Source organism: Oryzias latipes, chromosome 14, assembly GCF_002234675.1.
Source record: "Oryzias latipes chromosome 14, ASM223467v1".
Taxonomy (NCBI): domain Eukaryota; kingdom Metazoa; phylum Chordata; class Actinopteri; order Beloniformes; family Adrianichthyidae; genus Oryzias; species Oryzias latipes.
The window spans coordinates 21,154,313-21,177,770 of NC_019872.2; the positions used below are offsets into that span (position 1 = coordinate 21,154,313).

General features: G+C 39.0%; 1 protein-coding gene across 2 annotated transcripts in view; it reads left to right on the plus strand.

Annotated features, from left to right (window-relative positions):
- Positions 1 to 23,458, plus strand: part of camkk1 (calcium/calmodulin dependent protein kinase kinase 1) — a 74,389-nt gene that overhangs the window by 25,483 nt on the left and 25,448 nt on the right. For both annotated transcript variants that reach the window (XM_020709044.2, XM_004076707.4), the window contains exons 2-6: positions 6,775 to 7,196; positions 11,150 to 11,197; positions 16,168 to 16,221; positions 21,423 to 21,474; positions 22,138 to 22,271. In XM_020709044.2, coding sequence (XP_020564703.1) covers positions 6,876 to 7,196; positions 11,150 to 11,197; positions 16,168 to 16,221; positions 21,423 to 21,474; positions 22,138 to 22,271 — 609 coding nt within the window. In that variant the 5' untranslated portion in view covers positions 6,775 to 6,875. The remainder of the gene's footprint in view (positions 1 to 6,774; positions 7,197 to 11,149; positions 11,198 to 16,167; positions 16,222 to 21,422; positions 21,475 to 22,137; positions 22,272 to 23,458) is intronic.

The window sequence follows — 23,458 nt, forward strand, 5'->3', positions numbered from 1 at the left end:
TGAAGTTTTTCCAAATAAAACGTTTATTTTGACAGAGCCATTAGTTTACATCTCGTCCTGTTAAAAATCATCCAGGCTTTTCTTGACTCTTCCTCCAAGCATGACATACCTGTTGTTAGAGTTCTGGATTTAATCCATGGTCATCCACTATCATCACCATAGAGGCAATGCTGTAAGTTTATCCAGTTAAATTTAAGAGTGCCAAGGAATTATAAAATGTGTTTTTGTTGTTAGATTGTTGTGGTTTGGAGTAGTTGTTGTATTTCAAATTATATTTTGGTTTTAAAGATATACTTACAATAAGATAAAGCTTTATTGATAACTTGATTGATAAATGTTTGTAAAAGTTTTTACTGAACATAAATGAAAAATTGTAAAAAAGTAAATGGTGAATTTTTCAATGACTCAGTCTTCATTTAACACGGTTTAACTTGGTGTTTAGTTAGCAGTTTGACACGCTGAACAAGAAAATTACAATACTAAACTAATGAACATGGTTCAATAAAGTTCATAGTGTCTGTATTGATAACTGACTTCTTAGGTTCTTCTATTATCAGACACGGTTGTGTTTTTCACATACCTTACATGTTTCGACGGACATCTTCCGTCTTCGTCAGAGTCATCATCAGATGGATGTGACGTGACGTATATAAAAACAGATAATTGTGGCTGAGGCGGAGTCACCTGTAACACTTTTGACACGTGACTCCGCCCCTTTATGGTATGTGAAAAACACAACCATGTCTGATAATAGGAAAACCTAAGAAATCAGTAATGAATATAGTATTTTTTGCCATTTATTATTAGTTATATCAAAGAGAACTTTTACACATTTCATTAATATTCAGATAAAACAGAAGAAGCACTCATGTAAAAAGCAATATCCCTAACTTATTTGGAGGAGTGCATTTGAGAAGTGATCTCTTCCAAGTGCTGGAAGCAAGATGTTGGTAAACATCAATAATGTGGGGTTTGTGTGCGCTTTATGGTCGCAGGGTCGCAGCAGAAGTGCTTATCTCAAATTTCTTTATTTGAGATGGATGAAAGCAGTGGCAATAAAAAGGTTAGAAGTGGGAGAAAATATCAATCCTAACAAGAAAAAAAATGGCTCTGCGTCCCGGATATGTGTGCTTTTGCAAACAAATAAAAGTGTCAGTACAGCTGAAATAAATAACCAGAGGGCATCCCCACCACCATCACCACCACCAAGACAATGCACATACACGCAGAGGTCCTAATGGTTCTGATGCAGAGACGATCTGTTTCAGCAGACGCATAATCACTGGCTGTGCCAAGAATTAGGAATGTGATGACAGCTCCACTTTGTTTTCTAAAATGAGTCAGACTCAGACAAAGAGCTTCCCCCGCTGCCGGCCCATGAAAGGCTTCCGCCCGCTCCCACAAATTCACATGATGGGAATTACAGTCTTTCAAAATTATGAATGGAATTGTTCAAATAGTTTTTGTGCCACCGGCAATTGTGGCTCAAAACTAGAATCCTTCCGCAGCCTGACATTCATGCTAAGTGGGTTTGCTTGAATAAATTTAGGAATATTTTAGTGTTCTTGTGATCTGGGGCATAAATGAGACATAATGTCTTGTTGCCAAAGCAGGAAGATTAAAGACAGTTGTTACGTTGCTAAGTCATGACTATCAGGCTAAATCACTGACGCTTCCTTCACCACCATCTGCTTGAGCAATGATTGCTTAGTTCCACAGTTTCTTCTTCCACATGCAGCAGCTTAACAGAATTTGATGCAAAACTTAGGGATGGTTTTACTGCACAGGCTGAATGTCTACACTTTTGTTTTTATTTTCTAAAGAAAATACTCTTATTTCGTTATTTTTTGCAAGGGAAGCCAAGCGCTAACATTTTTTAAAATGCTGTACACAGTTTCTACCTTGAGTAACTATTTTGCTTGTGCGTCTTCTTCAAAAGCAGAAGCTTTTATGTCTGTGTCGTCTCGTTGGCCTCTCTCATCCCTCCTGCCGCCATCATTTACTCTGAGGTTTGCTGTTTATTTTACAGTACAAACCTCAGCGAGGCTTTGACTGTTGCCTTGGGTTTGAATATTCAGGAAGAGAAACTTTAGTTGACATAACCCATTCTGGCTCTTGATGGTTTTTCTTTCTCTTGACCCATCTGATGAATAAAGAGCCTTCTGCTTCACAGTTTGAAAAATCAAGCTCTTTTTGTACTCTAAGTATACATGGGGAAAAATACCCTACAGGCTTCTGAAGTCCATGTTTTGATAATTATTGTGATACCAACAGTGTTACCCGTTAACACCAGACATCTAAATAACACGCTCTTTGACCTCCTGTAACTCCTCGATCGTTCCGCTGAAATTACGCGGAGACAAACAGCTTTTTCATATCGACTTTGCAGCGAACACATTACTAAGGTAAAGTGTTGCATATCAGCACAGTGGGCGTCCGTGGTGCAGCAGTAGGTCGACCCGTGATAGTAAGATTGCAGGTTCGATTCCCGCCTTGCACCCCCATGGGTCGAATAGTCCTTGGGTAAGACACTGAACCCCACCTAACCTCTGGTGGTAGGTTCGCGCCAGTGTTCAGCACCGGAGCAGACAACATTGTGTGAATGTGTGTGTGAATGGGTGAATGGGACTGTGACTCTAAAGCGCTTTGGGCCTTCGAGAGAAGGTAGAAAAGTGCTATATAAGTATACGCCATTTACCATTTACAAAGCGGCTTTCTCCGTGACAGAATCAGCGGATAAATGTTGATGACATAAACGATGTTTTAGAATTTTTTTCCAATGTTGTGCTCATGTTCATCCATGTATTTGTCATTTATGCTGCACTCATACAAACGAAGAATGTAGCGTTTGAACATTTGTGGCTGATTATTGACCTCATCTGTATTGGTTTATATTTGTGTGTGTGAAGGGGGGGGGGGATTTATACATTTTCACATTGGTGCCAAACAAAAGAGTTTAATGCACAAATAAGACATTGCTACTTTAATGTAGCAGTTCTAAAATACAAGTATTGTACATGCAATCCATTCCTCCCCGGAATAGTTCAAAAGACTTTTGTGTAGAAACCAGAGTAGCCACTCTAATGTTTATTTGTGTGTGCCTACACACTGTACAATCATGACTGACGTGAGCGACTCACCTGGACATGGTGGAACAGTTATTTTTGGATATGAAAAAGTACCTTTCTGGCACACTGTAGTAATAGCATGACATGTCCCATTTACTGAACATCACTGTAGCGCTCCTGCTCATCTCCTCTGTCTTAAGACGGCATTGCCTCAAGGGATGAGCACGGACCTTGGGGGCTCCTTTGAGCTGAAAACACTCTGGACTCCGCCTGGCACTTAGAAATATGGTCGGCCTTGGTTCATTTAGCGTCCGTTCAAAATCTGACCCACATATAGGAGAGCTTTAATATTCAGTGTCTGTGCCACATTTTCAATGACTTGATATAAATATGCTGATCAAAAAGGAAGAAAACTCCAAATAAATCTAAAATAGATTTCATGTGGATTACTTTGTCTTTCACAATATGTGGCTTTTATTTTTAATTTTTTTTAAATTGAATCGGTTAGTTCAAAATGGGCCCAAGTCCAAGAGGTTTGTTTTTCCAGGAAATGATTTTAATTGCATGGCTTAAAGCAGTGGTTCCCAAACTGGGGGGCACGGAGGTATTGCAGGGGGGGCGCAGCAAGGCTACTGCTTGAAGCAAGCCCACACCAGTCACTGAAAAGATGTGGACATTAAAGGTGCAGTTTTTGTAGTGTTAAATGTTCAGGATTTTATTTTTTTCAGAGAGCTGGTAAAGTGTAAAAGGCCACTTTCATGCAGGAATGGAGTTTATAAGAAGATGTGTTGAAAGCCATGAACACCATTACATGGTAAAATTTTATGATACATGATGCAGTGTCACTTTTAATAATTGTATAGGTGATTTTTTTTTTTTAGTTTTGTTCAGGAAGAAGTTGCCATTTTGTATGACTTACAATGTTAAGTAAAGTGGAGTTTAGAAACAAAGGATTTGTATGTTTGTGTCAGTGTGGGGGGGCTCGAAAATATTCTAATCTTCAGAAAGGGGGGGCCCTGCAGAAAAAGTTTGGGAACCACTGGCTTAAAGGAAGGCTACACCAAATGATTAATACTTTACCCAGATTTAGCACCAGTTCGTAGCTTACAAATGCTATAATATGAAGCACCTCACTTTTATAATTTCAGAGGACTAGCAAACTAAAGTCTCTGGACTTGGGCCCTTCTTGAATTAAACAGTGGTGCTGCCATCTATGAGATACAGCAAAACCGAAGCAAGAGAGGCCAGAGTCAAGGAATTTAGCACTTAATGCATTTTTAATGTCAAGCATAGTCAATACATTACAACGGACTTGGGACTTTTTTGCAATAATCACATAGCTTTTCCCTTGAAGACTATAGAACATAATTTCTCTATTTTGAAAAATTGTGGACTTGGATTTTCACCGGTTCCATTATTGGAAACATGCCTGCTGTAGTAGATTTGACTCAGCAACTCTTGTGCACTAAGAGAAGACATTTTCCTCTTCTGTCAGACTCTGACTAAATAACTTTAATTAGAAATAACTTTCATAGTTTTGATGATTTCTTTTCACCCAAATCACAATCAAAATAATTTATAAAACTACATACTGAGACAAGGTATTTATGCATTACTAGTTAGATGAGGTGTAAATTCAATGTGTGCTTATATGTATTTAAGTGTTGCAAGTAAAGAAATGCCTTTTTAGAATAATTTGGATCTTTTATAATTTTTTTCATGAAAAATGTTAATTTTGTACCCCTTAATTGAAGAAAACATGCCAGAGAATGGTTGCTGCTATGATGAATTTAATAGATTAATGTATCAAAAACAAGCAATAAAACACAGCAAATAAAGCCCTAATACATGAAAATCAGCAGGAGGAAGTGAACTCAGATTATGCTCCTTCTTTAAAGTAATTTTATGAAATCACTGGCTAATTCATTAGGCACACCTATGTACTGCTTGTTAAGACAAAATTTGATCAACCAATCAGATGGCAGCAACCCAATGCATTTAGGCCTGTGGACATGGTCCAGCCGATCTGCTGCTGTTCAAACAGCATCAGAATGGAGAAGAAAGGTGATTTGAAGTGACTTTAAACGTGGTATGATTGTTGGTGCCAGATAGCTTGGTTTGAGTATTTTAGTAGTAAGTGTGCTACTGGGATTTTCACCCACAACAATTTTTAAGGTTTACAGAGAATGGACCAAAAAAACAACAACAAAAAAACAGAAAATATTCAGTGACTGGATATTTTCTGTGGGTGGAAATGCGTTGTTGATGCAGATGTTGAGGCAGATGGGCTAAAGCAGCAGAAGACCACACATGGCTTGACTCCTGTCAGCTAAGAACAGGAAACTGAGGCTACAATTCACACAGGCTCACCAAAACTGGAGAGTAGAAGATTGGAGAATCATTGTCTGGTCTGATGAGTCTAATTTCTGCTGCAACATTCAGATGGTAGGGTCAGAATTTGACATAAACGACATGAAAGCATGGATTCCTCCTGTCTTGTATCAATGGTTCAGGCTGGTGGTGGTGGTATAATGGTTTCGGTGATATTTTCTTGTTACACGTTGGGCCCCTTTGTACGAGTTTTTAGCATGGTTCCAACACCACAGCCTACCTGAGTATTGTTGCTGACTTGTCCACTCCTTTTTGACCACAGTGGACCATCTTCTGATGGCAACTACCAGCAGGATAAGGCACCATGTCATAAAGCTGGAATCATCTCAGACTGGTTTCTTGAACATGACAATGAGTTCACTGGACTCAAATGGCCTCCACTGTCACCAGATCTCTACCCAATAGATCAAATTTGGGATGTGGTGTAACAGGAGATTGGCATCATGGATGTGCAGCCGTAAAATCTGCAGCAAATGTGTGATGCTGTCATGTCAAAATGGACCAAACTCTCTGAGGAATGTTTCCATTACCTTGTTGGATCTATGCCGCAAATGATTTAGACAGTTCTGAAGGCAAAAGGAGTTCAACCTGGTACTAGCAAGGTGTTCCTAATTTTAACTTAGTTTATATGATCCGTTAATGTTTTAGCGTATCTCACAAAGGTTTAATATAATTATCATGTCTATCCGATTTCTGAACTTGTTCGATCTTAAGGGTTGAGGGGCTGCTGGAGCCTAGTTACTGTTGGGTGAAGGTGGGGTTCACCGCTTGAGGAAATAGAGATACCAATTAAACTATGAAGCATATTATTTGGGAGTTAACCAAAGTGCACAGAGAAGACCTACACATGCACTAGGAGAACACGCAAACTCCACACAGAAAGAACCTAGCTGGGATTCAATCTAGAGCCTTTCTTGCTGTGAAGCAGGAGAGCTAACCACTACACCACTGTGCAGCACATCATTATTTTATATTAAAAGAAATCAAACCGCCACTATAAGTAAAGCAAACATATATTGATCCTTTTTTGCTGACACACCTGAACACATTCTGAAAAGAAGGGGATTAGGTTAAATTATGACAATTGAATTAAAAAGAAAATCAGTACAAGTCTAGTTACAAAGTTATTCTTTACTGTAACCCTCATCTTACTGCTGATGCTTTATTGCATTACAATAAAAACTTCTTTTTTGTTTAAAAAGTAATAATAGATTACTCAACAACGGAAACAGGTTTTAGTTGAAGTCCTAATTTTCACTGTTTTTTAGCATATGACCTCACAGCTTGTTGCTCTGTTTCTTCTTTGCACTTCCAGGGAAGCCCTGACCTCCAGGACCACAGGCTGGTCTGGGACTGGTTGGCGCTCCTGGCTGTTCCGGGGTTCTCTCTCTGCCGATTGCTCCACCCTCGGCCATCATGGCGATGAGTGGTGACCCCGGTTGCGAGAGGCTGGAGCCCAACTCTGCCGCACAGGCAAGCAGTCTCTCAGACTTCATGGCTGCCATGACAACAAAGGACACTGACGGCTCGGCTGCCAATGGTGTGAAAAACAGCCAGGCTCAGCAGTGCGGGAGTCAGACCAAGAGGACCCAAGTGCTGCGGCCCAACCTTACCGGCAGGAAGCTGTCACTCCAGGAGAGGGGCTATTATCCACCATCAGGGCAAATGCACATCTCTCCCCGTGTCTCTCACAGGCCCACAGTGGAGTCTAAACGGGTGTCCATATCAGACTCTCAGGTGAGGCTGACACTTTCTGTAAAGCACCAACACCAGGAACGAGTGTTTACTACACAGAAATAAAATTACTAGCAAACACATCTCAGATCATATAAGCAGAAGGGGCATGGAACTCCCCAGAGTCTAACACCTGTCATCTGCGCTCCTCTGGTTTGAAACTGTGGACAGGAGTGCCTGCTTTTAGGTGTGACAGGTGGCACAATTGCTGGGAGTGAGACAAAAACTGAGAGAAAGCAACTCCATCGCGCCTGTCACAAGGCAGACAGAGCGAGTATGTACTGCAGCCGGATACCTCGACGCTGTCACACATGATTCATGGGAATGTGAGCAGAGATGTACAGCCGGGATAAGAGGAAGCATCTCTAACCGTTTTACAGGACAGGGATGGATGATATCTAACATGCACCCAAATGCTAAATACATTTGATTCTGAACCACCATTTATGAGAATGATTGAATATGATGCACAGGACAGATTGCTTTCTGCATTGTTTCAGATCTGGAGGGCTCATGGGGGAATTTCAATTGGTTTTAAATGTTATACATTTTCCACTCAAACTGCTGAATCAGAGAAATAATTACCGGCCACTTTCCCGCCAATTCATGCATTTCACAAAAAAAGTCATTATCTGGTTCCGGTGCGCTAACTCTTGATATCTGGTGTATGTGTCATCTGGCAATGGATGACTTGAATCTCCATTTGTACTCGCTTGAGTCAGCAATCAAAATTCATGAGAACTTCCAGGATGTGCAGCTCCTCTGAATTGAACAGACTGCTGCCTGACGCAGATGCAGGGACCCGTCTCTCTGTCCCGTCGCATTCTTCCTGCGCGGAGCCATAAAATAGCCTTGTCTTGGCTGCGTTTCAGCTCCCTGCATCTGCAGGATGACACGGCAGAGAGATGGCAGCATCCCAGCATGCACATCACTTGGATAGTCACTTTCTTGCAGACTTGAGGGGATTACATATGCTTCACTTCTTGACCAGATTCAGGGCAAAGAAGTCACAGGGTGGATGCTGACAATCTGGATCGAAGGATTGCTTTCTGCTAGCCTACAAGTGTTAAAGAGGGGTCCAAGTAAAAAAAAAAATCATGACTGAAGCCTTTCATGTTCACAAAAGCCCAATTTTAATGTTTTTTGTCATGCTTTCATTCTGCTGTTTTCGTCAACTACTTTTTGTTCATCTGAATTTCTGGTTAACATTTTTACATTCCAAAATCCGCTGCTAAAAATAAAATAGAAATAACTCAAGAATGTTATGTTTTTGTTGTACTTGTGGCCTTTTACTGAGGATGTAGGGCATATAATGAAGAAAATTAAGCTTAAAATTGCATTTCTGAGTATTTATTTATTCAAATTGTTGTGAATCAGGAGCAAATGCAATTCAAAAAAGATCGTACTTGTGACGTAGAAAATATGCTGGAGGGGCCACAAGCTCCCTGCTCTGTTCCATTCTGATGTGTCCACTTGTAGACTATTAGATCCATGTGCGTCTTTGCCTTGGAATTCTCCGTGAGGAGCTGGAAAATGTAGCCAGGAAGAAGAGAGTCTGGCCGTCTTTCTTAGACTGCTGGCACCTGACAATGTCCTGGATAAGTGGAAGGAAACAAATCAACTGATGTTTTTTTTTTTTTTTGCATTTTTCCCAGTACAGTTTTCTAATTCTTAGATGAAAAAAGACCCGAACAAGACCAAACTGTAAATGTTTATGTTCTATAGCAATGTTTTATTAGACTAAAAATGGTGAATTAAAGTGGTGCAAGCTGCTCTACTTCTCAGTCAACTGATCGATTGTCGTTTACTACTGTTACTTAAAAATTGCTTCAGGCTTGTAGTTCCAGGATTGACACTTTTATCTCATTTCACAATCAATAAAGTTTTCTTTAGGAATAAAAATAGTGAATTAACGTCAAAGCCAGGTATAAATAACAGAATTTGGACTCTTCAGAATGAAGGAGCACATGTGTGGATGCAGCCTAAGATTGATCAGACTGGAATGGAGCACTTTTATAGCTGCGTCATCTCAGTCTCTTTTAAATCCACAGACGTAATGGAAGTCATTCCTGCAGCTTTTTGCCCCCAAGATGGGATTTCACCCCCATGAGAACTGGCTTCAGTGTTTACCATCCTGCCTCCTGTGTTAGGCGGATCTATGTTGGCGTTAAACTAATCTTAAGAAGACTGGAATGTCATCGGTGCTTGAAGACAGGAACACTGTAATGTTGCCAACATAAATAATCAGCTTCTTCAAGTCAACACAAATGACATTCTCAACATTTTCACATCAAATAACTCAACTGTTCTCCCTGGACTCTGTCTGTCAGCACAGCCTGACATATTTTACAAGCTTTACTCCATAATGTCTGTTAATGTGAGACTAACTGTGGGTTAAAACCATCACCCGAGGGATTTCCACCATCATGTCAGCTATTAGGACGTTTAAGAGGGGATCATTTTTACATTTACGGGCTTTGAGTGTTATTAAGTCCTCCCACCTCTCCTGGTTGTGTTTTGCTTCTCATCATTTCTTATGATACTCACACATTGATTGGGGAAGGCCTGGTGGCATGTTTTTCATGCAGACATTGATCCGCTGTGTCAGTTTCAGAGCTGGAACAATGGAAGTGAGGTGAGAATTGAGACTTGTTTGTCACGATTCAAGGCATCAGCGGATGCATGTCCTCAACTATACATTAAGTTTTATCTACCGTAATCACTTCATAAGCGGAGCGATTGAAGTCAAAAACTCATAAGTCTCACTCCGATCATCTTTTGAACTATTGTAAAAGCGTTCCCAGTGGTGTTTTAATTGTGATCATGCTATTTTTAGCCAAAAAAAAAAAAAAAACCTGTGTTGTTTTCTAGGAATTATATTTCCAGAGTTCATTAGTAATTGTAGTTTCGACATAACAACTACAATCTTTTTAAAATGGCTTTTGAATAAAGAAATGCTCAGAAATGCCATTTAAATCGTAAAATTTTTATACGTTTCCTCCATTATCAGAAAATGCTACAAGAACATGTTAAAAACACATTTCTCATCCAAGTGGGTCTTGAAGTGTTATCTAAAATAAATCACATATATGTGCAACAAATGACGTCAAAAACCCCTGAAAGACAATCCTTTACTTTTGTTTGCTACTTTATCTTTCACCTCTTACGTCTTTTTTCTCCTCTCATCCAATGACATCCATGTTTTCCCACATGCTGATCTAAATCTGCGGTTCACTATGTCCTTTTTGTTGTTGCCTACCCACAGTGCTTTGCAGCATATTACTCTCCATTAGTCAATCCTCACACCAACACTTGCTTCAAGCCAAAGCTGCATAACCGGCGTGTTATCTAACCATTAGATATTTTTTTTAAATATCCTGCCTGATGGCGACTGGTCATAACAAAGAGTCCCTGCTGTTCTCCTGGTTACATTTGTGCTTTCATCCTGCGTCCAGGATGAAGTCTTGGGGGCTAGTCTGCCTCATCAGCCATCGCCTCCCCCGGCTGTAACCAGAGAACTGCTTTCAAACCTCCTCGGTTCCATCACCTTGCCGACTTCACACTCCAGTACCTCTGCCTGCATTCTGCTCATTACTCGCCCATGTCTGTGCTCGGGTTCTCAGGGCTACCCCCTTCATTAAACGCTCCCCTGACTAAACCTTCACCTTTCGTTTTCTCTTCTTCTCCTCCTGTCCTCGCGCTGTGCCATGGTCCTCTCGCCCCTGGCTCTCTGTGCTGAAGCAGCGGTTGCTATGGAACAGCAAATCATTTAAGCAGAGACACTATAATGGATTTGCAGACAGTAAACAGAAACTAGTGAGTGTCTGCATCTCAGAAATAAATGACTTTGATTTCACATGGCTTCCGCAGAAACCCGTCCTCTCATTTTCTTTGCTTTCGTTGCCAAAAAGCTCTTCCTCTCATGATGATCAAGTGTTTTCTCTTCCTTCTTTCAGGACTGCATCCAGCTGAACCAGTACAAGCTTAAGAGTGAGATAGGAAAGGTGAGTTTGTCGCAACCGTCTCTTTAAGTAATTTAGGAGGGAAACTTCGGAAAAGGTCTTCTTTGCATAATCTCAATGCATGATCTGCTGGCAGCACACCGCAGGAAAATTTTTTGAAGTTTAAAAAATGTTACAAGAAGACTTTCAGTTCAGATTCATACTGTCTTTATTTAAGAATATTGTAAAATATATATATATGTATTTTCTGAGTGAATTTAGGAATGAAAAGACAAAACATGAAGTCCATAAATGCAATGTTTTTTTTTTCTTTTTTTATACCATTCTTGGTATAAAACAATAGTTTGTGTCTCCTGTTTAATAAAATAAAACAATCGCAAAAATATCCTGACTGAACTTTGAGCTCGAGTTGATTCCTTCCTATCCTAATTTAGCTTATTATGATATTATTTTTTATGTGTAAAGTCTCTTTGATCTCTTTTTGTGGTGTTGTCAAATGCCAGGCTATTTTTTAATGATTACTCAAAAACACTATGGTAATGTCACCTTGGAGAAAAGAAAAAAATATCCAGTGTCGAAATTGCATAGATTTAAATAGGATAATAACAAAGGACCGAGTCGATGTGAGTTTTACAAAACGTTCTTATTCTGCACTCCCAATGGCATCATTGCAGTCTTATTTATTTCATGTATTGTTTGCTACAAATGAACCTTTTTCTATGTGTGGGCATGTATATGAGGAGTCCTCCCAAAAAATAATAACAAAACCAAACCTTTTCCTTAATATTTACCACACATATATGAGTCTTTATGTTGGTTCATGAGGTGTGGATTTGACCATTTGACCATATACAAGAATTGGACTGGGTGACTCTTTCCCCCCCGTGTTCCAAACAGGAAGTACCTGCTGGTTCCAAGAACCCAAAATCCCATAGACTTTTATAGACAAATAAACAACTGTTACTCATTCATTCTATTTGTCACAATAACCATTCTTGCTCTGTTACCTTTTTAACATCTTCTTGCTCCTTCTAATCTTGTTTTTATCAATAGATCTTTTCTGTAGTGCAAGTTATTCAAGTTATAAATTGACCAATCAGATGCCTTAATCTCACAACCAAGCATCAAAATGTATGATTGACAGATTTAATGTAGCTCGCTTTCAAGTGGCAGGGATTTTTAAAAAGCTCACTTGTGATTGATGAGAGTGGTTGCCATAGATACGTTGACTCAGTTTGACTTGGACCAATGACTGCTTCCTCCCAATTTCATGGTGACGTTCGTATCGCCACAAAATAGTGAGTGAATTGCGGGTGAATCTGGTTGGAGCTGGAAGTGCACTATTTTCTACGAGTGATGTCACACTCGCTCAGTCCAGTTGTCATATACTGTACAATCAATGGCTTTGACAGAAACCATCTTTATTTCCACAAATGCATCTTCAATGCTCCTTCCACCAGCAGTGTCGTCTCATGGCTTTCTCAGCTGCTGCTCTAAAAACACGTCAGCCTCAATCTGCTGTCACGGCGCAACACGTTCCTGCATTACGATCCAGTTTCCTGCATGTTTTTAGTAAATTTAGTAAAACATCTTGTTTTCCAAATGTACCAAGAAACGTTTTTAATGTTAGCCACACCAGCGCACGTGCAGTGCAAACAAAAAAATGTTGTCTACGCTGTATGAAGTGCAGGAAATATGTTTTTACTTCATAAATTCAAAAAGCAGATGCTCAACTTCCTTGGAAATTTCAGTTTCAGTGCTGGCTGTTAAAATATGCATGATCCTTTCAAATTAAATACAATCAATTACAAATTTAGCTTAGGTGTATATCAGAGAGAGGAAAAAAGGAAAATCATAACATCGTGGAAATAAAAGAATGTAAAAATAAAAGTTTTCTTACAATTAAATGTTACACAAACACCAGTACATTATAGGAAAAAAAATCCCAACTATAAGAAAAAGGTTTAAAAGAATCCCCCCATATTTAAAATTTCAATTGTATTTTAAAAAGCAGAAAAAGGTTTGAGTCGATTTCCTGAACTTTCTAATCCAGGTGATTCTGGGAACAACTGTTCTTTTGAGATCTCACCAAAGAAGAATGGCTTTCAAACAGGAAACACCGACAACATTAGAGCTCTTCCCGTTCCACAGAAAGCATCTGCAAAATAGTTTAATAATACGAAAAATTTAGACACATTTTAGTTCTCTGTACTCAAACCACAAATTTATGTTACATCCATGACTATTTCAGAGCTGGATGTTCAAACGCTGAATTACTGCATGACCTGATCTTCAGTTAAAGGTGAAATATTGTGCAAAAATAGATAAAAAGCATCCACAAGATTGGTTCATTGTTGGATAAAGTTCACATAAAATAGTTTTGCTGCGGATGAGAGTTTCAAATTTAAAAAAAAATTAAAAAGTTTACAATTTTAGATTTAGAAGCCTTCCCATCTCTTTAGAGTTTAGTCCTTAAATGAGCCTGCACTTCTATCAAAGATTAAAAAACAAACAGTCCAGCATGAAGTGATGCTAGGGTGAATAAAAAATCCAGAAAAAGTGTCATCTGTTCAGCTGGGTATATAAAAAGAAAAAAAAAAAGTAAATATTTTTATTCTAATTTCAATCATGATTGAGGTTTTGTTTGCAATTAGAGACCATCATGGCTTTACTCCGGTTTATTAAAGCCATCTGTAATGTTTTTTCTGCAAGTCCTCTGGCTGCTCTGCTCTCTAAAGTAATTTATTTGTTCCAAATTACTTAATGATGTCTGCTTCTAAAAAGTAACTCAGTGATCTGGACTCAGATTGCACTGAATCAACTGACATGTGCAGTGGAAAACTTTTGAGGACATTTTGGGTGATCAGGTGTCTTTGTGTGGTACTGCATAATATTTTATGGTTTCTTCAAGCTTATATGTTGTCCCTTTTCAAAATTAAAGACTGCAGGCCATCTGCTTCTTTCAGCGTCGTCTTGTTTTTAAAGGTCGGGAACAGAGCTGTGATACGTCCCTTAATTACTGTCATTCTAGCTGCTCCTCATTGCTGTATTTCCTGTCTAATTCCCTCTGATGGGAAACACAGTAGAACTGTTGTAACCACAGCACACATAAGACAAATGAATCAGAATACAGGGGAAAACAGGAGCATTGCTAATGTGATTGTGAAAGTTTACAGCAAAGGGGAGGCTATTCCTAAATCTGGGAAATAATAATTTTATGATTTCACAAAACAAATGTCCTAAAGTCCCACTTTGATGAAAGTGGGACTGTGCCAATGGTCCCACCCACATCTTGAAGATGAATGTCTAATGAACTACTGCCACTCTGCAGAAGCTATGTCCTAGAAAGGTCAGGTTCTGCGATTTTGGCTAAAAACGGCATAATCACGTCTACAAAAGATCAAAAGATGGTCGGAGTGGGTCTTAAAAAGTATATGTGTTTATTTGAATATTGAAATATGAACGTTTGAAGGGATAAAATGATGGACTGCATTAATAAAAGGCAGTGCAACCTTTCCTAAAGTGTGAGAAATGTGAGAACTTTATGAGCAGATAGATGCTTTGGAAACTAAATTTGGACTGATTAGAAAAAACCAAACAGTTTGACATTTAGGATCTTGAAAGTATAAGGGCACACCTGCACATTTTGTGCACCAGCAGTGCTAAGGCGATATGCATTTACATTTTTAGATGCATTTTTTTGAAGGCCACACATCCTACTAAAATGCTAACCCTGTAATTTCATCTGTTATATTTATTGCATGTATTGTAATATAAACTACATACCATTTTAAATCTATGCTCTTATCCACTGAAGTTCTTTTCATAACATTAATGTTTGTTATGTTATGTTACACTTTCTTTTAAGGCCTAACAGAGGTTCCAGCATTAAACAAAGTAAATGCATTTTTAGGTTTATTATTTATTGGGTTCATTTATAAAGGTTCAGGTGATTCTCTGGCTGTGATAAACTGTGTTTATGCTCTCATAGGACAGTGAAAACATAGCCTAACTGAAGTTATCGCAAGTCATCCGGATCCTGAAACCACACACTATAATACTGGCGCCACCATGCTGGCATTGCAATTTTTTTCTTTTGCATTTTTAAAAATAGTCTTTGGGAACATTGGGATATTTTAGCCAAACGTGAGATGAGTTTTTTTTTTCTTTTTCAGCAGTGTTTGTCTAAATGATCTCTCTAATGGAGTGAGAGTGAGCTTTTCAATTTTTCACAAGGCTCACACAAGTTTGGCTTCTTAATTCTATCACTTCATTAAATTTTGATTACTTTTTTGTTTTTTTGTTGGTGCACAGTCTGACGGTAATCAGACCTGCACCCTAACCCTAAGCCTACATTCAGTAGGAGATATTAAAAGCCACTGTCTGATGATCAAAATATGGTTAATCATAGTAAGAGTAAATTTTGTCAAGAAAGAACCAAGCAGGTTTAGAAATCTCTTCTTACATTTTTAAGTTAAACTCCTTTGATTTGAACTTATTAGCCCAAAAATGATTGTTGTTTTTTTTTTGTCTCTTTTTGGAAAAATGTGTTGAAGACCTATTCTTATAAAGGTACTGTGAATACTGACATTTTCTGTGAAAAATTAGAGGTTTAGAGCCTGAAATGGTAAGCAAAATGACCAATCGTGATTGTTTTTAGGTTATTACCGTAAAACCTTTGAATATAACATTTAGCAAGAAAGAAAATCAGTAAAGCTTCACATTTATCTCCTAAAACTATAGTTAAGAAAAGGAGATGATAAACAAATGATGTCCAGAAGAACCATGTGGGTGAGGGGAGTCATTCTGCGCTGCCAACAGATAAAAATGTCTTAAGCGGAACAGGAAAACCATCAGTCGTTATGGTGCCACTGTCTGTTCTCCAGGCTTTAAAACACTCTTCCTCTCAGGAGTTCTGATCTTCAACTTATTTTTAAAGAAAAAAGGACTTATGACATTTGAAATCTTTTGTGTATCTGCTTTAAAAATCCATCTTTTTTGTTTCCTTATAGGGCTCCTATGGTGTGGTGAAGCTCGCCTACAATGAAGATGATGACAAACATTATGTAAGTCAATTTTCATGCCTGTGGTTGAAATATCCCAAAGCACTGGTGATCTTTAAACCTTCAATCAGGTCTGTCACTCTCTGTGGTACGGAAAGAAGCCCGTTATATTGAGTTTTCTTTTTTTTTTTATGTTTAGCTGTGAGTTTTATCCTCTTGGATTTTTTAAGGTGCTTTGAAAAAAGAAAAAGGAAAATTAAAGTTGCTTCTGATGTCATGTTCAGTGCTCCCAGTCCATTTTATTCCTTTTTCCTTGTGCACGATCTGTGCAGAGGCCGAATGCTTTTCCAAGGTTATACTCAGCAGCTTCCATCAAGGTGATTTGTTCCTGTTGAAAGCCCTGCAGCCTCCAAATGTAAGCTATTGTGTGTCTTAACAAAACTGTGAGGCAGCAACAGCGAAAGTGTTTGGATGAGTCACATCAGCTGAAGCTGCCAACTCTAGATGGGTTTAATGTGTACTTTTGAACCACAGCCAGCAGTATCTCAGAGTTAAAGAGAATCCAATATCAAAGTGGAGCCTCATAAATGCATTGAAGCACACTCGTAAACAATAGAACGTTGTTTGAGCCCAGGACGAGTCCCTTACGGCGGCTGAAAAACAAGAACCGGAGAGAACTTTGACTTTTGATTGGAATGACGATATGAAGCGTGCGACGTGGCCGACCTGCAGAGCTGCTGAGATATGCAACAGTCTGCAAACCCAGACCAGGAAGTTAGATTTTGATCTAAAACAGAAACAGAGCTCCAATACAGAAATACAACGGCATGCAAATTATTCAGATTTCTTTGTGAGCTTGTGTTAACTTTTGTGATTTAGGAGTTGATTTTTAAATTCTGAAAAGGCTGCAGCTTTTACTAAATCAATTGGTGTCTTTTAAGCTCTTTTATCAGGAAGTTTAACTCTGCAGCTTTTCTGTTTGACTTTGATGCACAGTTTTCTGTTGCAGATGAGCATTTCAGTCCATATAATTCCATCCGATTATCTATCCATCTTCAGAACCCGCTTATTTCTTTTAGGGGTCATGGGGTTGCTAGTGCCAACCCAGCTACTGTTGGGTAAAGGTGGAGTACACCCTGAGTAGATGACCAGTTTGTTGCAGTTCCTAAGTTGACCTAAGCAGCAATATAGAGTCACCAATGAACCTATGAAGCAGAGTGCCCGGTAAAAACCCACAGATGCATGAGCGGAACATGCAAACTCCACACAGAAAGGACTCAATCGGGATTCAAACCAGGACTTTCTCGCTGTGAGGCAAGAGTGCTGACCATTGCTCCACCTTACAACCCTTCCATTTATTTCAGTGCTAGAATTTAAAATTATTATCGTATTTTTCTGAGTATAAATAGCCTTTTTTTATATGTAATTTGTCCGGGGTACAACTTATACTTTGTTTTCTTATACATTATGCATTTTTTTGGCTTCTTTGACTTATACTCTTGAGTGACATAGTCTAAAAAATTCATCAAAACATAAACTTGGGAGATGCTGCATCCAGTTCAAGAAAGTGAACTGACAAAAACAAAAGTTTCTTCATTGAGCAGTTGGATTTCTCAGGCACCTCAGTGCTTATGTCATGTGATCACACTCTTCCTCTTCAGAGATGTGATTGGTAATTTATCCCAAATAAGTTTATTTTTACCACAATAAATGTGCAATAATTGTGGATAAATTGGACATTTGGGCCTTTTTCTTCGGGAAATGTATGTTTTACTTTTGATTGTTTTTTTTTTTTGTTTGAACAAACATCTTCTGTTCTTAGAATATGTGTACTTAGAAACATTTATGCAGTTCATTAATTGAAATGTTTTTTCTTCCCAAAGAGTTTTCCCATTTATCTCTTCACCTCAACGGCACATTTACTTTTTGTTCCATCTGTATACCAGCCTGCTTGGTTTTGTTGCCGATTGTTGACACTGGTCAAATTGCTACCTTCCAGGACAGATTGCGGACAGACGTATCCAGTGACAGGAAGAAAGAGTGTAGGAGATGATTGATGGCAGCCTTGAGGGGCGACTGCCTGGCAATCTGACACGGCTTCTTAAAAACCGGATTGGATTTTGGTATGCAGAGCCTCTGCAGTGGGAGCCCACGTACAGCATGCACAATTATCCCACGCATGCCATACGGGAAGGAAAGCTTCACCAGATCAGTAAACATTTTATTATGCAGACTAATATAAAGTTAGTAAAAAATGCCATTTTTGGGCAGAATTTGATTAACAACTGCATTTTTTCCATATAGAATACACATTTTAAGGTGAGATTAATAGTGTAAAGCATATTTTAAAATATAGTTCCAGCTAGAATTTAGTTGCAGTAAAACAGTTTAAAACTTTTCTCTCTTTTATTGAAGCTGGGGATCGAGGATAAAATAACATTTATTTACTTTGGTTTCTTAGAGACCTAAATTCAAACTGTGTGCAAACACTGCTGTTTTGCTTAAATACAAGCCATACAGGCAAGATAGTGAGCAGAGGTTTTAGTCATTTCTGTTATCTGACTTTGCCGTTGGACCTCACATGTCTTAAAGTAATCTTTTAAAATGGTAAATGGCGTATACTTATATAGCGTTTTTCTACCTACAAGGCATGAAGCGCTTTACAGTCACAGACCCATTCACCCAGTCACACACACACACATTCACACACTGGTGGCGGCTCCGCTGCCGAACGCTGGCGCCAACCTCCCACCAGAGGCGGGGTGGGGTTCAGTGTCTTGCTCAAGGACACATCGACTCATGGGCGTGCAAGGCGGGAATTCAACCTGCAATCTTACGATCATGGGTCGACCGACCTACCGCTGCCCACAGCATATTAAAACATACGACAATCAAGCAAAGCAAGGCAAACAATGAAAAGCAAAATGATTTCTCCCCATTTAAAAAAAAAAGGAAAGGGAACGGAACTACCTTTGGATTGTGTGGAAGTGAGTAGGAATAGCATCCATGTCCCAACCAAAAAAATCAAAGCCAGTGAAAGCTTGGAAAAAAAATCATTCAGATAAATTTTAAAGAAGGTATATAATTTTAAATAATTGAAAGCAAAAATAATAAATTGAGCCATGCTACATCAAATTTGTAGTGATGTAAATATATTGATTTTTTTTCTTTAGGTGTTAAAAGGATAAGGTTTATCATTTGTACATGTAAAACAGGTACATTGGAATGTTTCTTCGGCAGCTCTCAAGTCAGGGTGACTTACAGGCAGAGCATGTTAAAAGAAAAGCATGTTATAGATCCTTTTTGTTTATTCTTGCTTGATTTTCAATTTATTTCTAATACACAGGCTAAAACTGTGAGAGATCTTTAGCTTTATTTTCTAGATTTTGTGTCTCTGCTTTCATTTGGCTTAACCTTGATTGTCCCAAACCCAGCAGGAGACTGAGACGGTTCAGAGGACTTATAGAATATTCAGTGAACACGATAATTAAGACAATATGTGTGTCCTGTTGCTACCTCTGCAGTGTTTAAACACCCACTCTGATCATCTTGTTAAGAGCCACTCCGATGAAAATCATGTTTTTGGTCTCTTTAGCATGTTCTTGTGGCATTTTTCTGATGATGATGGCGGAAATATGAAGAGAAAATTAGGATTAAAAGTGCTGATGGAATAAGCTTTTGATTACATACAAATTACAATCGGCGGGTCACAAGCTCCCTGCTCCACTCCATTTTGATGCATCCACTTGCAGACAGATAGATCCATTAATGTTGTCGTTAGTCTTCGTCTGGCATCTGGTTTAAACCTTTACGGCTGGATAGCTCCAGTATGTATCCAGCCGTACAGTTTTGAGTCAGATTGCAGCTCATGCGAGGAAAACAAAGACGTTTATGGATCTATGTGTCTTACAGTGGATGTATAATAATGAAGTGGAGCAGGGAGCTTGTTGCCTGCTGGTTGTAGCTTCTATATAACAACAATATTTTGCAGCCAGCATTTTGCATCTGCTCCTGATTCACAAAGATTTGAAAAAGAAATACAAAAAAATGTAATTTTAATCTTAGTTTTCTTTATAAATGTCCTCCATCATCTTCAGAAAATTGCATCAACAGCATGTTAAAAACAGCAGAAACTCCATTTTCATTGGAGTGGGTCTCTAGTTGCGATAGTCTGGACTCTTTCTCTGCTTTAGTTCAGTTTGCTGTCAAACACAGAGGCCCAATAAAAACAGATGTCGTTGTCACCAAATGTTGTGATTTCATCCCAGTCAGCTTCACTCTTTGGTCACCTGGTCAAAGCCCAGCAGGAGACGGTTCAGAGGACCTATAGAGGATTCCATGAGCATGATAATGAGGAAAATATGTCACTTTGTGTCCCCTTGCTCTGCAGAGTTTAAAGAAAAGCTAATTTTTCTATCTTTTTTTTAATCAACTCTTATAAAAGCCGACATACCCCCCCCCCCATTTTTTTAACTCTTGAACTTCAAACTATGTTAAAGCATTTAAAAAAAAAAAAAAAAAGTACCTGCAACTTTTGTGTCTCCTGATTATCATCTGTGATAAAATTCAAAGAATGCTGCTGACCTTCATGTAAAAATCCCGGTCAAAAAAGACAACATACTGAAAAAGCCACAGGACATCTCGATCTGTCTTGAATCGTCTTTATCCATTGTCCACCTGCGTCTGTCTTTGATCAATAAAAGGATTAAGTTGTGAGCCTGTAGGATTTACAGAGCACTTTTATGAATAATATAAGTGTTTGTATGAAGATGCCCCCACTTGTCCAGAATATTTACTCACAGTTCTTTGTGAGTGTAGACTTGTACACACAGACCCACCACTTCAGCAAAGAATTCAAACTGTGCTGGAAGGTTTGTTTCCTTGTCTAACTCTTTTTTTGCACAGTCAACGCTGCTGAGACCCCTGACCTGGACACTTCCTATATGTTGGTGCAGATACTTCATTAAACTCAGTTAGGACACATTGATTTTCTGTCCCTGACTTGTGCTGATCAGCATGGTGGGGTACTGAAAGTTACCCCTGCTGCCACCAAATTTCCAGCGGCTGTCGGGGACGGGTTCAGAACGGCAGAAAAGGGTCATGGAAATGAAACAAAACGGCTCAGAAATGTTACCAATTTTGCAGTGATTCAGATTTGCCTGGATTTGTCTTACTTGTTTTCTTTTGTGGAGCTAAAGTTTTTAACTTTACTCACTGTATGTGTTGTTTGTGTGTTTTTTTTCCGTTTTTTTTTTTTTTTCCAGGCCATGAAGGTGTTTTCAAAGAAGAAGTTAATGAAGCAGTGTGGTTTTCCACGTAAGACCTTGTTTCTTGTTTTTGCCTTAAATCAAATGATATACATTTTTGAAGTTCACATAAGATGATACAATAAAGGTCCAAGGGTGCATGGACAAACATTGTTGGCAAAAGCCTGAGAACTGAAACTCCCAGCTTCAACAGACTGTACGGCTAAATGTCTGTCAGCTCCCGTCTGCAAAGTAGGACAGACAATAACTTCAAAGACACGACTTTTAAAACTTTCATATTACCTAAAAGAGCTTCAAAGCTTTAATGGATTACTTTGTCAGGAGGATTATTCCTCTGCTTTGGCCTCACTTCTGCGGATGAGTAATCATTGTCTGCAGGAAATACTCGTGAATTAAAATTCACAGCTTCATGACATATGGTGAAGAGGTAGAACACAAGAAAAAGAAATGGATTTCCAAGCAGATCTGGGTCACTTTGAAAAAAAAAATATAGACAGCATTGGCCTTGGCAGAGGAGACGCTCTGCGACTGCCCATTTGGCTCAACAGAAGAAAAAAAAAACTCTTGCATCTGTTTAAATAAAAGAAATAGAACAGTTGTGACAAATTGGAAAAGTTGCTTCACTTTTCAGTAGTCTAATTTTGGATTGCATTGATTTTATGAATTCAATGAATACATGATTCCCTCACCATGTTTGTGTACTGCTACGCAGGCCGCCCTCCCCCCAGAGGACCAAAGGCAGCTCAAGGGGAGCAGCCGAAAATCTTAGGACCCCTTGAGAGAGTCTATCAGGAAATCGCCATCCTTAAAAAACTGGATCATGTCAACATAGTCAAGCTGGTAGAGGTGAGTTCTGAGATTTTAAGACTAAGATATATTTGAAATAATACTTTAAGCTCAAGTCTTAGTCGCAACAGTCTTTACGGGTGGACATGTACGGAGCCGGTGACCTGACACGGGTTAAAAAAATATAATTAATTCGTTCCCGCGAAATAATAATTCACATGAAAAGTCATTTATAAACACGGATGTGAGCAATACTTGGATTTACAGCAGATACCTTCGCATTCCTGTCTGTGTGTATCTCATTACACTGCATTGAAGACACAGAGGACGTTTAGAGATCAGATTTAATTATTTTAAAAAGCTCTACAGAAGCATAGGTAATCGCGTCTCCAGGTCTGCGTTTATTCACATCCCGGTACGCACTTCGTCCTGCCGCAAAAGCCGCTTTCCACTGCTTCATCCGTGTCTCTGTGACACACATTAATTCAAGAGGAGACAAATAAAAACAAGCCAGCTGCCCGGATGCCGGTGTAGGTACCAAAACTGCTCGGCCTGCTATAAGTGTCCGCTGGCCTGTGACCAATGATGATGTCACACTGTTTGACGGACAGGCGCTGCGGGATGAGGAAGAAGCTAAGTCGGGCCTCCTAAATCTTATAATGTTTTTCTTATTTTAATCGAGACAATAATGCATAAATCCCCTAATTTGAGTGCACACTGGGAGAGACTCTGAATGATCTGATGAACCCAGACATGGAGACATGATTACTGATGCTTTTGTAGAGCTTTTTAAAATAAAAAATCTGATCTCTAAACATCCTCCGTGTCTTCCGTGCATTGTAATGATATACACACAGACAGGAATGTGAAGGTATCTGCAGGAAATCCAAGTATTGCTCACATCCTTGTTTATGAATGACTTATCATGTGAAATATTATTTTTTAATTATTATCATTATTAATTATTATTATTATTATTATTTTTACCCATGTCAGGTCACGTGCTCCATGGATATGGGCTGTCTGCAGGTGAAAAATGGGCAAACCTGCATGGGGCATGCAGATGCCACGCACAAAATATGAAAATTGTTGACCGCTTGGTGAGCCCTGGAAGCAAAAATGTTCATTTCAACGGGCATGCCACAGTTGACAGGTAGAAGTGAACACTTGAGCAACATGGAAGGGTAAAAAGGGGGAAGTCGTTGAGATGCTGGCAAGTTGTGTTTTTTCATTTTTTTCAGCCCCTC